At 46.0% G+C, this 12743-nt stretch overlaps 1 protein-coding gene across 6 annotated transcripts in view; it reads left to right on the top strand.

Moving 5' to 3' along the window:
- UBR5 (ubiquitin protein ligase E3 component n-recognin 5) overlaps positions 1 to 12743 on the top strand; it is a 106671-nt gene that overhangs the window by 55514 nt on the left and 38414 nt on the right. For 5 of the 6 annotated variants that reach the window (XM_066626283.1, XM_066626286.1, XM_066626287.1 and 2 more), the window contains 6 exons: positions 467 to 677; positions 8270 to 8396; positions 9340 to 9491; positions 10650 to 10745; positions 11198 to 11321; positions 12237 to 12334. In XM_066626283.1, the coding sequence (XP_066482380.1) occupies positions 467 to 677; positions 8270 to 8396; positions 9340 to 9491; positions 10650 to 10745; positions 11198 to 11321; positions 12237 to 12334 (808 nt within the window). The remainder of the gene's footprint in view (positions 1 to 466; positions 678 to 8269; positions 8397 to 9339; positions 9492 to 10649; positions 10746 to 11197; positions 11322 to 12236; positions 12335 to 12743) is intronic. The other variant, XM_066626285.1, reaches the window with a different exon arrangement.

The following is a 12743-nucleotide window of genomic DNA, read 5'->3' on the forward strand; positions in this document are numbered from 1 at the left end:
TTGCAATGAAAACTGAAGTGGCATTTTTTTTTTTTGCTATATATAGGAGTTTGGAGGCATGGGGAGGACTGCAGCGGGGGTCACAGGTTCCCTGGGCCCTCCAGTGAGCCTTAATGACCCTCAGGGAAGTTTTTTAAAGCCCTTTTTTCCCTGTGGTGATGCGATTGTGTTGCTGCCCCCTCCCCTCCTCTGGAAATACTTACAGTGTCCCAAACCGCTGGGAACCACTGATAGGAGGTAATTACTATGTACCCAGGAAAGTAGCTAAAGTCTTACTGGTATGATTTCTGATCCTGTACAAAGGTACAAAACACTTAATGGGTCATTTTATTTATTTGCATTCTCTCCTTTTCAGTGCAGTTTAGGGAACATTATTGCATGAAAACATGCTACAGGCTGTAGGTTATAAACAAAGCAATACTTACGCTCCTATTTTTTTAAAACATCTCAATTTTTCCAAATACAGAAGCAAACTTTAATGCAACATATTCTGCGATGTGACTTTGAAGCCTGTAGACAGTATCTAATGAATCTCGAGCAAGCTGTTGTCTTAGATCAGAATCCACAAATGCTGCAGACATTCCTTGGCCACAGATGTGATGGAAATCGAAATATTCTGCATGCTTGTGTGTCTGTGTGCTTTCCAACTAGTAATAAAGAAACAAAAGAGGAAGAGGGTGAGTTCAAAATCTTATGCTAATTTTTCTGACCACTGTTGAAAGAAAGTGAGAAGTAGAAGCTTAAACTATTAAAAAGCTGTTTCCCTAAATACTTACATAATAAATAATTAGACTTTTCATGAACAGTGAATAAATCAATTTGCTGTGCCAGTAAGATCAGGTGGGGAGAAAATGGATGAAAAGAGTAAGAGGATAAAGATGTCAGTGGCGTCACCCGGTGTGGGAGGCCTGCATATCACCCCATGCAGTGGGCGGTGCAACCCCAATCCCACTGGTTTTTTGGCTGTACCTTTTGATAGAACACAGATATTTCAATGTGGTTTGTTTCATTGCATTCTGCATGAAATTATGCATTGATTGATATATAACATGATGGGATTATGTCTCTAAACTCTGATTTTAGTGATTTTGAAAACTTATAGAGTTACACACACACCCATGTCAACTTACTAACACCTTATTGCAGCAGTTCTCAAACTTTTAGCACCGGGACCCACTTTTTAGAATGACAGATCTGTCAAGGACCCATTGGAAGTGATGTCATGGCCAGAAGTGACATCATCAAACAAATTAAAATAAATAATTGTAAAAAATTAAAAGAAAAGAAATAATTAAATAAGGGAGAGCCAGTTCTGTTCCACCAATCTACTCTGAAGTAAGTCCTATTGTGGTCAATGGGACGTACTCTCAGGAAAGTGTGGGTGGGATTGTAGCCTGTGAGCCCAATCCTATGCATGTCTACTCTGAAGTAAGTCCCATAGTGGTCAATGGAGCTTACTCTGTAGCCTGCCTGCAATAACTCCCCCCCCCCCCCAAAAAAAAAAAAGAATCAGTGAGATTTCCAGCCCTCCCCAGTGCCCAGTTTAAAGTTCTTCTATTTCAGGCATATCAAGATAAAGTCCCACCTGGCTTTACAAGTGCAAAATAGAAAACTTCTCCAATGGGATCTCCATGTCCGTCTTAGTCCTTACAAGTGGGTAGCTCCTTCCTCTCAGGTAGGCAGGCCAAAGTCTTTTGGACTTCCTGAGGGGAAAGGCTGCCTGGACTCCCCAGACTGACCTAGCCTTTCGACGAAGCAGGACAGAGTTGGTTCAGAATGGAGAATGCAGGAAAGGACCCCCCCTTTTTACCTTTTCTTCCTCTCCCTCCTCTCCCAGCTCCAGCAGGCGATCCTGCCTGCTTTTTCTTCCCTATTCCCCTTTATTTATACCAGCAGGCTGTTGCCTGCATGGAGGCTCCCACGTGGCTGCCTGCTTTAGAGCAGAGCAGCCACATCTGTTTTTAAATTTGGCACCCTTCTGCGCCTGAGCCCAGCTTGCCAGGCCCGCCCGCGCGTGCCTAGCAGCCCGGGCTCCAGGGCTGTCCTCAGCCGACCCCAGGGCAGCCCTTCTTCCATGGGCGCTGTGCAACCGACGGCAGCGCTCCAGGCTGCCCTTACCTGACCCAGGGCAGCTATCTTCTAGCGGCAGCAGCCGTGCAACAGACGGAGCGCTCTGGAGCTGACCTCACCTGACCTCCGGGCAGTCTCTACACACGGCAGCAGCCACGCAGCCAGCAGAGTGCTCCCACACCTTTAGCTGCTCGCCCCCCCCACTTAGCAGGGGCGAAGCAGGCTCTCCCGCAAGCGCTCCAGCTGCAGCCAGTCCCTGGAGCTGCTTTCCTCCAACTGCTGCGGGGCGTGGAACTTCCCTCCTCTCCTTTCTCCGGAGCGCCATGCGGCGGGCGCCATCTTGGACTAGCACCCGAAGAGTGCAAAAACTAGCCCCCCCAGTGGGGCGGGGTGACGGAGGAAGTGGGGCTGCCCAACTGCTTGATCCACCTCCATCAGCAGTAGGAAGGCAGCAGAGTACAGGACCACGTGCGTGGCGCCATCTTGGCCACGTGCCAGCCTGGGTCCAGATTAAACCTTGGAGGAGCGGTGAGCCCCCCGAACTGGCGGAAGTCCCCCCCTCACTCATGGCCATCCCAGATGAGGCCCCCAATGTGTCCATCCCCTGTGTGGGCCTCAGTGCCTTAGACTGGGGGGAGCTCTCAAGGGCCATCTAGGGCATGGTCCTTGCCAGCGTCTCCTCTGCCATGGAGGCCCACCAGCAGCCAAGGGGTGGGGCACCCTAGAGCACCCATCCATGGGGCTTCCAGCTTCCACCCAGGAGAAGGAGGATGAGGATGAGGAGGACCCCCACTCCCCCTCTAAGAGGGCTTCCTCGGGAGAAGAACCTCGGCAGCTGGTGGTTGTGGCTGCTGGCGAACAGGTCTGTGGTCATAAGACCGAACTGATGGTTGACCTGGTGTCCCCTTGCCGGTTTACGTAGGCCCTTGGCGCTATGTTGTTGGTGTACACTAGTACGTCCTGGTCCTTGAGTTGGGGGAGGGCCAGCAGGGCTAGTCAAATGGTCCTCAGCTTTAGCAGGTTGATGGGAGCAGTCCTCTTGTTTGGGGACCAGCGGCGCTGTGCTACCTCCTCGGGGGTGTAGGCCCCCCATCCCTGGAGACTTGCATCTGTGAACAGGACGACTCTGTGGTGTATCTGGACCAGAATGTACTAGTGTACACCGACAACATCGCGGCAAGGGCCTACGTAAACCGGCAAGGGAGCACCAGGTCAGCAGCGCTGCAGATGGAGGCACGCAGACTGATACTGTGGGCAGAAAAGAACCCCAGGTTCATCAGAGCTGAGCACATCGCCGGACTGGAAAACACAGCAGCGAACTGGCTGAGTCGCCAGGACCTTGACCATTCAGAATGGAGGCTTCACCTGCAGGTCTTTGCATGGATCAACCGTCAGTTCGGTCCGATGACCATAGACCAGCAGCCACAACCACCAGCTGCCGAGGTTCTTCTCCCAAGGACGCTGTCTGGAAGCAGGGGTGATGGACGCACTCCACCAATGGTGGCCCTGAGGGGTGACGTATGCCTTTCCCCCCACAAAACTCCTGCAGAGGGTTCTCACGAAGGTCAGGTTAGAGCAGGCCGAGGTCCTCCTCATAGCCCCAAACTGGCTCCACCGGCTCTGGTACCCGGATCTGCGGGAGCTGTCTGTCTCCCCACCCATTCCCCTTCCCCAGCGCCCAGACCTACTGCCCAGACCTACTGCACCCCCAGATAGCCAAACTCCTTTTAGCTACCTGGAGATTGAGCGGAAGAGACTAGCCAAATCAGGCTACTCCTCCGCTGTCCTGGCTACTCTTCTGTCCGACCAGAGAGGATCCACCAACCGGGTCTACAGTGGAACCTGGAGGGTCCTAACTGAATGGTGTCAACCCCGAAATCTTGACCCGGAGAGGATCCGGGCAAGGACTTCCTGAGTTTCGTCCAGGCAGGCCTCGACAAGGGCCTCAGCACGGCCACCCTTAAGAGGCAGGTCTCAGTGGTCGCCTCCATCCTAGGGTCCCCCAAGGGAAGGGCCCTGGCATCTCACCCACACGTTAGAAAATTCCTCAAGGGAGTGAGCCTTCTCAACCCACCCACCCCCCGTGACCAGGGCCCCCACGTGAGACCTGATACTGGTACTGAGGGCATTGACGAGGCCTCCTTTTGAGCCTATGGCGACATGCTCACTAAAGCTACTATCGCAGAAGACCACCTTCTGGTGGGCGTCACTTCTGCCAGAAGGGTGTCCAAGCTGGCAGCCCTCTTCGTAGCCATGGAGCTCTGCCAGATCCAGGAGGACAGCATTGTCCTCCGCACCGACTCTAACTTCCTACCCAAGGTGAACTCCCCATTTCACGGCTCGCAGGAGGTGGTACTACCCACTTTCTGCCTCAATCCTTCCCATCCCAGGGAGCGGGACTGGCATGCCCTTGAGGTGCGTCAGGCAGTGAGCTTTTATCTCTCCAGGACCTCTGCCCACCGGCGTTCAGAGGCCTTGTTCGTCTCATACCGACCCAGTGACCAAGGCAGGAAGGTGTCTTGTGGTGAGGTGAGGTGCGGAGGTGCGTAGAGGTGAAAAGCGGTGTGCCCCAAGGATCTGTCCTGGGACCGGTGCTTTTCAACCTCTTCATAAATGACCTGGAGACAGGGTTGAGCAGTGAAGTGGCTAAGTTTGCAGACGACACCAAACTTTTCCGAGTGGTGAAGATCAGAAGTGATTGTGAGGAGCTCCAGAAGGATCTCTCCAGACTGGCAGAATGGGCAGCAAAATGGCAGATGCGCTTCAATGTCAGTAAGTGTAAAGTCATGCACATTGGGGCAAAAAAATCAAAACTTTAGATATAGGCTAATGGGTTCTGAGCTGTCTGTGACAGATCAGGAGAGAGATCTTGGGGTGGTGGTGGACAGGTCGATGAAAGTGTCGACCCGGTGTGCGGCGGCAGTGAAGAAGGCCAATTCTATGCTTGGGATAATTAGGAAGGGTATTGAGAACAAAATGGCTAGTATTATAATGCCATTGTACAAATCGATGGTAAGGCCACACCTGGAGTATTGTGTCCAGTTCTGGTCGCCGCATCTCAAAAAAGACATCGTGGAAATGGAAAAGGTGCAAAAGAGAGCGACTAAGATGATTACGGGGCTGGGGCACCTTCCTTATGAGGAAAGGCTACGGCGTTTGGGCCTCTTCAGCCTAGAAAAGAGACGCCTGAGGGGGGACATGATTGAGACATACAAAATTATGCAGGGGATGGACAGAGTGGATAGGGAGATGTTCTTTACACTCTCACATAATACCAGAACCAGGGGACATCCACTAAAATTGAGTGTTGGGCGGGTTAGGACAGACAAAAGAAAATATTTCTTTACTCAGCGTGTGGTTGGTCTGTGGAACTCCTTGCCACAGGATGTGGTGCTGGCGTCTAGCCTAGACGCCTTTAAAAGGGGATTGGACAAGTTTCTGGAGGAAAAATCCATTATGGGGTACAAGCCATGATGTGTATGTGCAACCTCCTGATTTTAGAAATGGGTTATGTCAGAATGCCAGATGCAAGGGAGGGCACCAGGATGAGGTCTCTTGTTATCTGGTGTGCTCCCTGGGGCATTTGGTGGGCCACTGTGAGATACAGGAAGCTGGACTAGATGGGCCTATGGCCTGATCCATTGGGGCTGTTCTTACGTTCTTATGTTCTTATGTGTCTCCCCCCACCATTTGCAGATGGGTTAGAGAGGCCATAGCCGAGGGCTACAGGGCATCTGGCAGGGAACCCCCTAGGGGCATAGTGGCTCACTCCCTCAGGGGAGCCGCCACTTCAGCAGCATTCAGGGCTCACCCCTCCCTGGAGGCAGTGTGCAGGGCAGCTACCTGGAGCTTGCCTACCACCTTTATCAAACACTACAAGATCGATGCCTTCACCTCTGGGGACGCAGCCTTTGCAAGGCGTGTCCTCCAGAGCGTGACACTATAGGCTTTCGGCAGCTCCCACCCTTGAGCACTGCTTGGGCACATCCCACTTGTAAGGACTAAGACGGACGTGGAGATCACACTGGAGAACAGGGAGATTTGTACTTACCGTGAATCCCCCTTCTCAGTGGTCTGCATGTCCGGGTTAGTCCGCCCACCATCACAGCTGTATAATTAGAAACAAAAAAGAGAGAGTAGATATAAACGAAGACTAGAACAGTAAGGCCAGGAGGGCGCAGTACAATGCAGAGTAGCTGGGCCTCACGCCACCTGGGCCCACTCTGTGCTCATCACCGGAGCTGGCAAGCAATGCAGCATGAAACAGCAGACAACCGCCACTACAGTGCTATCCAGAGGGATATGAGACAGCTGACATCCGAATACATCTCACTAGGGAGGGGTTCTTCAAACTTGGACAGTCTGGGGAGTCCAGACAGCCCCTCCCCTCAGGAAGTCCAAAAGACTCTGGCCTGCATGCCTGAGAGGGAGGAGCTACCCACTTGTAAGGACTAATCCGGACATGGAGACCACTGAGAAGGGGGATTTCTCATTAAGTACAAATCTCCCCGTTTCCCCTTACCGTTTCAAGCCTCTTTTTTGTCCTTTTTAGTGTGTGTGTGTGGGGGGGGGCTGCCTTCTGGAGCATTTGTTGCACTCCAGCTCCATCGGATCGGGACCCTTCTGGTGTCCCCTTGAAAAGCTGCTCCTGAAAGTTTAAGAGGTCCTTTAAAGTAGTATATGATGAAACAGAAACTACAGCAACTGGAACGAAAGATCAGGTTAACACCAGTTCCGTTTCCATCCCTCTGTGTGGAAGCATTTTCTATTCATAAATGGAGCTATTTAGATCCCAACTACAGTTCTTGCCAGTAATGTTCTCTGGGGGAATTGGTAAAGAGAGGGGTTGAGGCCCAAAAGATGGGGTGGAGGGGGGAAATCCAGTCATGGATATTTTTATAGATGTGTCTGACAATCTTAATTAAAAAGAGAGGGAAACCTCAGATCCAGTCAGTGTAACTTAAAGGATTAAAGAAACAAGTATGTGTAGACCTTCTGTTTTGGAGGCTGATTTCTGGAGCTGATGCAAGGTTGTCATTTCGTAAAGTTTAGCAAAGACAAGTCTTATCCCAATCATGGATCAATAAGGGCAAAACCGATTTTTCCAATTTTGAAGACCAACATATTGGCTATTAGGACCACCCTTAATATTCACTATCTATGCCCTGAGGTTAGATTGTATACATCAGCCAGGTAGGCCAGCAGGGCTGTGCTGTTATGATTTGAACGTTCGTTTCCCAAATCAACTTGTTAAGGCAATAACCTCTCCCACTCCAAATGGACCAGTAACAAGAAACTGCAACATCATGTGGGACATGTATGTTAAATTATTAACACGAGGAGAAAACAATTAAGTATTTCTGAAATGATTACAAGGGTGTCCCATGAGTACTTTTGTTGATGTATCTCAATTTGAGATCCAAGGAAAAGCCTTGAATATGGCAGAGTGAACCTCTACTGGGTTCAGCATCCTTGTGTCTCAAGTTCCCTAGTTCATGCTGTGGAACCGGATATTGCCAGACTTTTCCCTAGCTATGAGCTATCAATATAGAAAAAAGACTGAATTTGGGCAACATGATTGTATGAAGCTCTTCTAACATAGGAGAAGTTTCTGAAAAACTGTAAAATAGCAGTATAATATGAATTAATAGTACATGTTGATATCTCTAATAAATTGAGAGAGTACTTATTCATGAATTATGGCAATACTGTAGTATATGAGGGTAAGAAAAATCCATGAAATTAATATTTTGAGGAGCGAAAAGCAGAATTGTATATTTTGTTTTTGATAGTTTTATCTGGTTGTCTATCTGAAGTGTTGATGTTCAATAGGTAAATGGAATAGGAGATTCATCAAAACCTTGGTATTTTTAATTTACCATTTAATTTTTTTATTATGTTATAGTGAACAAATTAACTTTGCCATTGGTGCAGAAATTGCTTGATTTTTCAGGTTTTTGTGTGCATGTGTTTTAAGTTGTCCTGGCCTTTTATATCTGCTTGAAGTTTGTTTAATCAAACCCATCTTTCCTTTATTGGGCGTTATTTAAAGTTTTTCTACATTTTGATAGGCACTTGATTGAGAAGTTCCATGTTGATTTAATCTGTGGAATTTATAACAAGATATAGCGAAGTTTATATAGGTAAACGTTTTAGATATAAAATAAATGGATGCCAAGTTTTTTTCTTTATGCTCCAGAAGCAGAGCGCTCAGAAAGAAATACTTTTGCTGAAAGATTATCTGCTGTTGAGGCTATAGCAAATGCAATTTCAGTGGTGTCAAGTAATGGGCCAGGAAATCGTGCAGGTTCGTCGAGCAGTAGAAGGTAAGCTAGTGGTAACAAAGTTCTCTATTCTTCCCCCCACCCATTACAGTGGTGATTGCCAGTATGATATTATAAACCCAAGTCAGGATAGTAGCCAAAGAAGCACGTTAGAAATTTCTGACTTACTTTGAATGACAAACTGCCCTGCATGTTGCCTATGAATCTTCATTTTAAAAAGTGGTTTGTCTGTACAGTGTTGAAAGGGGTGGGTAATGGCGGGGGAGTGATTGCGCTACTATCCACAACCTTGGGCCTTTGCTTTTGGATTATTCTAGCTTGCAGAGGAAGACTGAGCACAATTAAAAAGGAAAATAAAAAAGGCAGAAGCCCAAGAAAAGGCTGGGGTGGCTTAAGAAACCTCAGGAAGACTACCCACTGCCTTCAGAGGCAAGGCCAGTCTGGGGAAATCATAGGAGCCCATCTTCTCAGGAAGACTTAGATAACTGACCTGCCTGCCTCAGAGGAGGAGCTTCCCATTTGCAAGGACTGACCCTGCCATGGCACCAATGAAAAGGGGTTCATAGGTAGACTCCTGTTTTTGTGGTGTCAGTGCAACCTCAGAAGTGCCATTGTTGCAGGGGCATTTATTCCCTGCAATTATTCACGGAGGTCCCAGCTCTCCTGTAGACTTTGGAAACCTCTGTTTTATAGGCAGAAAGAGCTTCTACTAACCTTAGAAGCTGCTGCCTGTGCCATAATGGAAGAGGGAGTCATAGAAACCACTGCTGGAATCCACCCACTTATACACTATCTGTGTGTGTTTTTTGGGTCTCCTTTCACTTCTTTCTTTGCAGCTTCCCCTCTTTTTTTAAATTTAATAATCCACAGTCATGAATCTATGATAGTATTGTGATGCTAATTGCAATTTAAAGGAAAAATGCAAGGTTGAACTGTTACCTAGATAGATAGAAAGTGCAACCTGTGATTTCTTGTTTGTCCTTAGTTTGAGACTTCGAGAAATGATGAGAAGATCTTTAAGAGCAGCTGGTTTGGGTAGACATGAAGCTGGAGCTTCATCTAGTGATCATCAGGATCCAGTTTCTCCTCCAATAGCTCCTCCAAGTTGGGTTCCTGATCCTCCTGCAATGGACCCTGGTAAGATCTTTAGAAACTTTTTATGTGTGCATGTAATAGTAGTTATTTAAAGTAACTCTAATGACATATCAATTGAACTTTTAAATAAAGCAATAGGAGTTAAAAGTGCATAGGTATTTATTAGAATTATATGGAAGTATTTGGTTAGACATAGACACTTTGTACAGTATTTGTTAAGAGGAAACTGGGGATAAAATCAGATATCCCATTCAGTGGATTTACTCTCAAGTAAATGCACACAATTGTAGTTTCATTTGTTTTTTAAAAAAACAAAACCATGGGGACAGACCATAAGAGAATGAAGACTAGCTGAGAATAGCTGATTCTGCCACTTTCTCTCCTCTCCTCCTCCACTCCTTATTGTTGCTGCTGATGCTGCTGGGTTTGGGAAAGGGATTGATCACACCCATTTCCTTGTCCACTTCTCAGCTAACTCCATTTTCATTGCTTTTATGCAAGGCTGTGGAGGGAGTAATTGAAATTTTAGGCCAAAATGCCTACCTCCTCTCCCAGAAGCAGGAAATGAACTCAGCTTGCAAACTCTTTCCTCATTTCTCATGCTGTAGGCAAGTTGTGTTTTCTCACAAGCACATAGCCTCTCAAAATATCTCTTCATCAGAGAGTGGGACAGCATTTTCTTCAGGAGGGATTGAGCTTCCCAATGCCAATCTGGCTGGGGTTGAAGTCGCTCTCTTTCCTCTCCCTGCAGTGAGAGGTGCTTCCTGCTTTGCATCATCTCTGCTTCCTAAGCAATGAAGGTGACAACTCTGGCCCCACTTTGCAGCCCACCTCTCTGAGGCTGTTGCAAGGACTGCTGATGCGTGGAGACAATAGGAGACTCCCAGCAGGATAGGCAAAGGGGTGGAATTCCACATCAATCAATCGCCTTCACTGATCCCATACCTGATGTGATTGGTTCAGGGTGCCTCATTGCTGGGCCAGCCCGGTTAAAATTACTGATTGCAACTTGGAAGTAAATCATGTTTAACATGGTTGCTTCTTGTTCACTGACTTGTTAGCTGTGCCTGTTTGTTGTTTCATGACATAACCTTTGGCTTAGAAACAAAATGGAACATACAGTATGACTGCATAGTGCACGTGTTAGGGATGGGTTTTTTGTATTGATCATATGCATCTTGCTGTTCTGTTTATTGAAAGATGGTGACATTGATTTTATCCTGGCCCCTGCTGTGGGATCTCTTACCACAGCAACAACTGGCACTGGCCAAGGACCTAGCACCTCCACTATACCAGGTGAGAACCCTGCTGTTTTATATGTTGTAAGAGAGAAATCTCAAAAGCTCACTTCCTCCTTTTTGTGTGAACATCCATAACTTGAAGGTTCTGATTCCCAGCACTCTTGATCTTTGTTTATCAAACCTAGTTTGATAAAAATAAAGATTAACTTACCTGTAAAATATATCAACAATATACATCTTTGTATGTATTAAAACATGTGATCCTGTTTTAACTTCATTCTAAGATATGAAGCGTGCAGTGTGTTACAAACACTGAACTTCATACTTCTGTCACATTCCTAAACATACTCAGAGTTGATTAAATGATAATATAAAACGATAATATGTATTATGATATATATGATAATATATAATTTAATATAGCAGTCCCTCTGTTTTAAGATGCTTTCAATAAGTGAGCTGCTTTTATAGGTGGCTGTTTTTTCACCTGTGCTTTTCTGATTGTAGGTCCTTCTACAGAACCTTCTGTGGTAGAATCAAAAGACCGGAAGGCCAATGCACACTTCATACTGAAATTGTTGTGCGACAGTGTTGTTTTACAACCTTACCTTCGGGAACTGCTATCAGCCAAGTAAGTTTCTTCATGGAAAAGTTTTTTGGAGAGCTTTCACCTCTTGGGAAGCAGGGAGACAGATATAATGTCATTCTTGCTCTTCACCCCTTCTTGCTCTTCTTCTCTGATGTGGACAATAGCAGTCCAATATTTAGCTCCATCCCTGCTTGTCTGAGAAGGCAACCAGATAGAGCAACAATTTTCAATCTTATTAATCTCACGGCACATTGAGAAGGCATTAAAATGGTCAAGGCACACCATCAGTTTTTGAACAATTGACAAGGCACACCGTGCTGTCAAGGAGGGGCTCACATCCCCCAATGGCCCTACTAAGAAATGACCTTTCCCCAAATTCCCGTGGTACACCTGGGGGACTGTTTGTGGCACACCAGTGTACCACGGCACAGTAGTTGAAAGTGGCTGAGATAGAGGCTGGTTATCTTCACAAAGAATATTGATGCTTAAAAAATAACCTTGCTCCTGTTAGCCAAAGATGGTGTTGCATTTTTAAAGCATTTTGTTTTAATCTGAAGGCTTATGATGAAATAAATTGGTTAATCTTTTAGGTTTCACATCACTGTTTCAGTATGTAGGGAAATATTTTTTAACCATATTTTAAAGTGACTGTAGTGGATGACTAAGGGTAAAACAAGGGCAATTATTGCCTGAATATACATCATGCTGCACTGCTGCAAACTCCCATTCAGTGTGCAAGTAAACAGCAAACTGGGTTTTTCAAAGGCGTTTCTTTTTCATGCTTCATTTTGTGCTCTTTTAACAGCATATATTCATTTTGTAAGTGTTGCTTATGTATCAGATGTTGGAATGTATTGGAATGATTCTAAATCAGGCTATTTCAGCCTCAGCATACAAGATTTTTATATTCTGTTGGCTAAGGATTATGTGGGTAAATTCTTTTTTTTTTTCCCCCAGGGATGCAAGAGGCATGACACCCTTCATGTCTGCTGTTAGTGGCAGAGCATATCCTGCTGCAATCACCATTTTAGAAACGGCGCAAAAAGTTGCAAAATGTATGAGTAAATTTTTTGTTTACTTTGTCACATATGCAAATATGTTCTCCCCTCCTAGACTTATGGTTTAGACCTGAATATACAATGCTTAAAATATTAAATTAGTAGGAAATGGTTAGCTCACTGCTACCATAAGCTGATTTGTTACCTTGTGGCAGTGGTAGTGAGTATCAAGTTTATTAGCATTGCCTGCAGTAATTTTCACTCCCTATCATACAACAGGCTAGGTTTAGAAATACTGATCATATTTATAACTTGTTACAATAGGATACATTTATTTGGAGTAGGTTTTGTATAAAGCAGTTGCTTTTCAGCAGAGGTAAATACTTTTTCATTCTACATCTAGAATAAATTTAATATAGTGTAACCAATACAAGTTGAAATAATTTCAGAGTTGTCTGAGTGAATG

This window comes from Tiliqua scincoides, chromosome 4, assembly GCF_035046505.1.
Source record: "Tiliqua scincoides isolate rTilSci1 chromosome 4, rTilSci1.hap2, whole genome shotgun sequence".
Lineage (NCBI taxonomy): Eukaryota > Metazoa > Chordata > Lepidosauria > Squamata > Scincidae > Tiliqua > Tiliqua scincoides.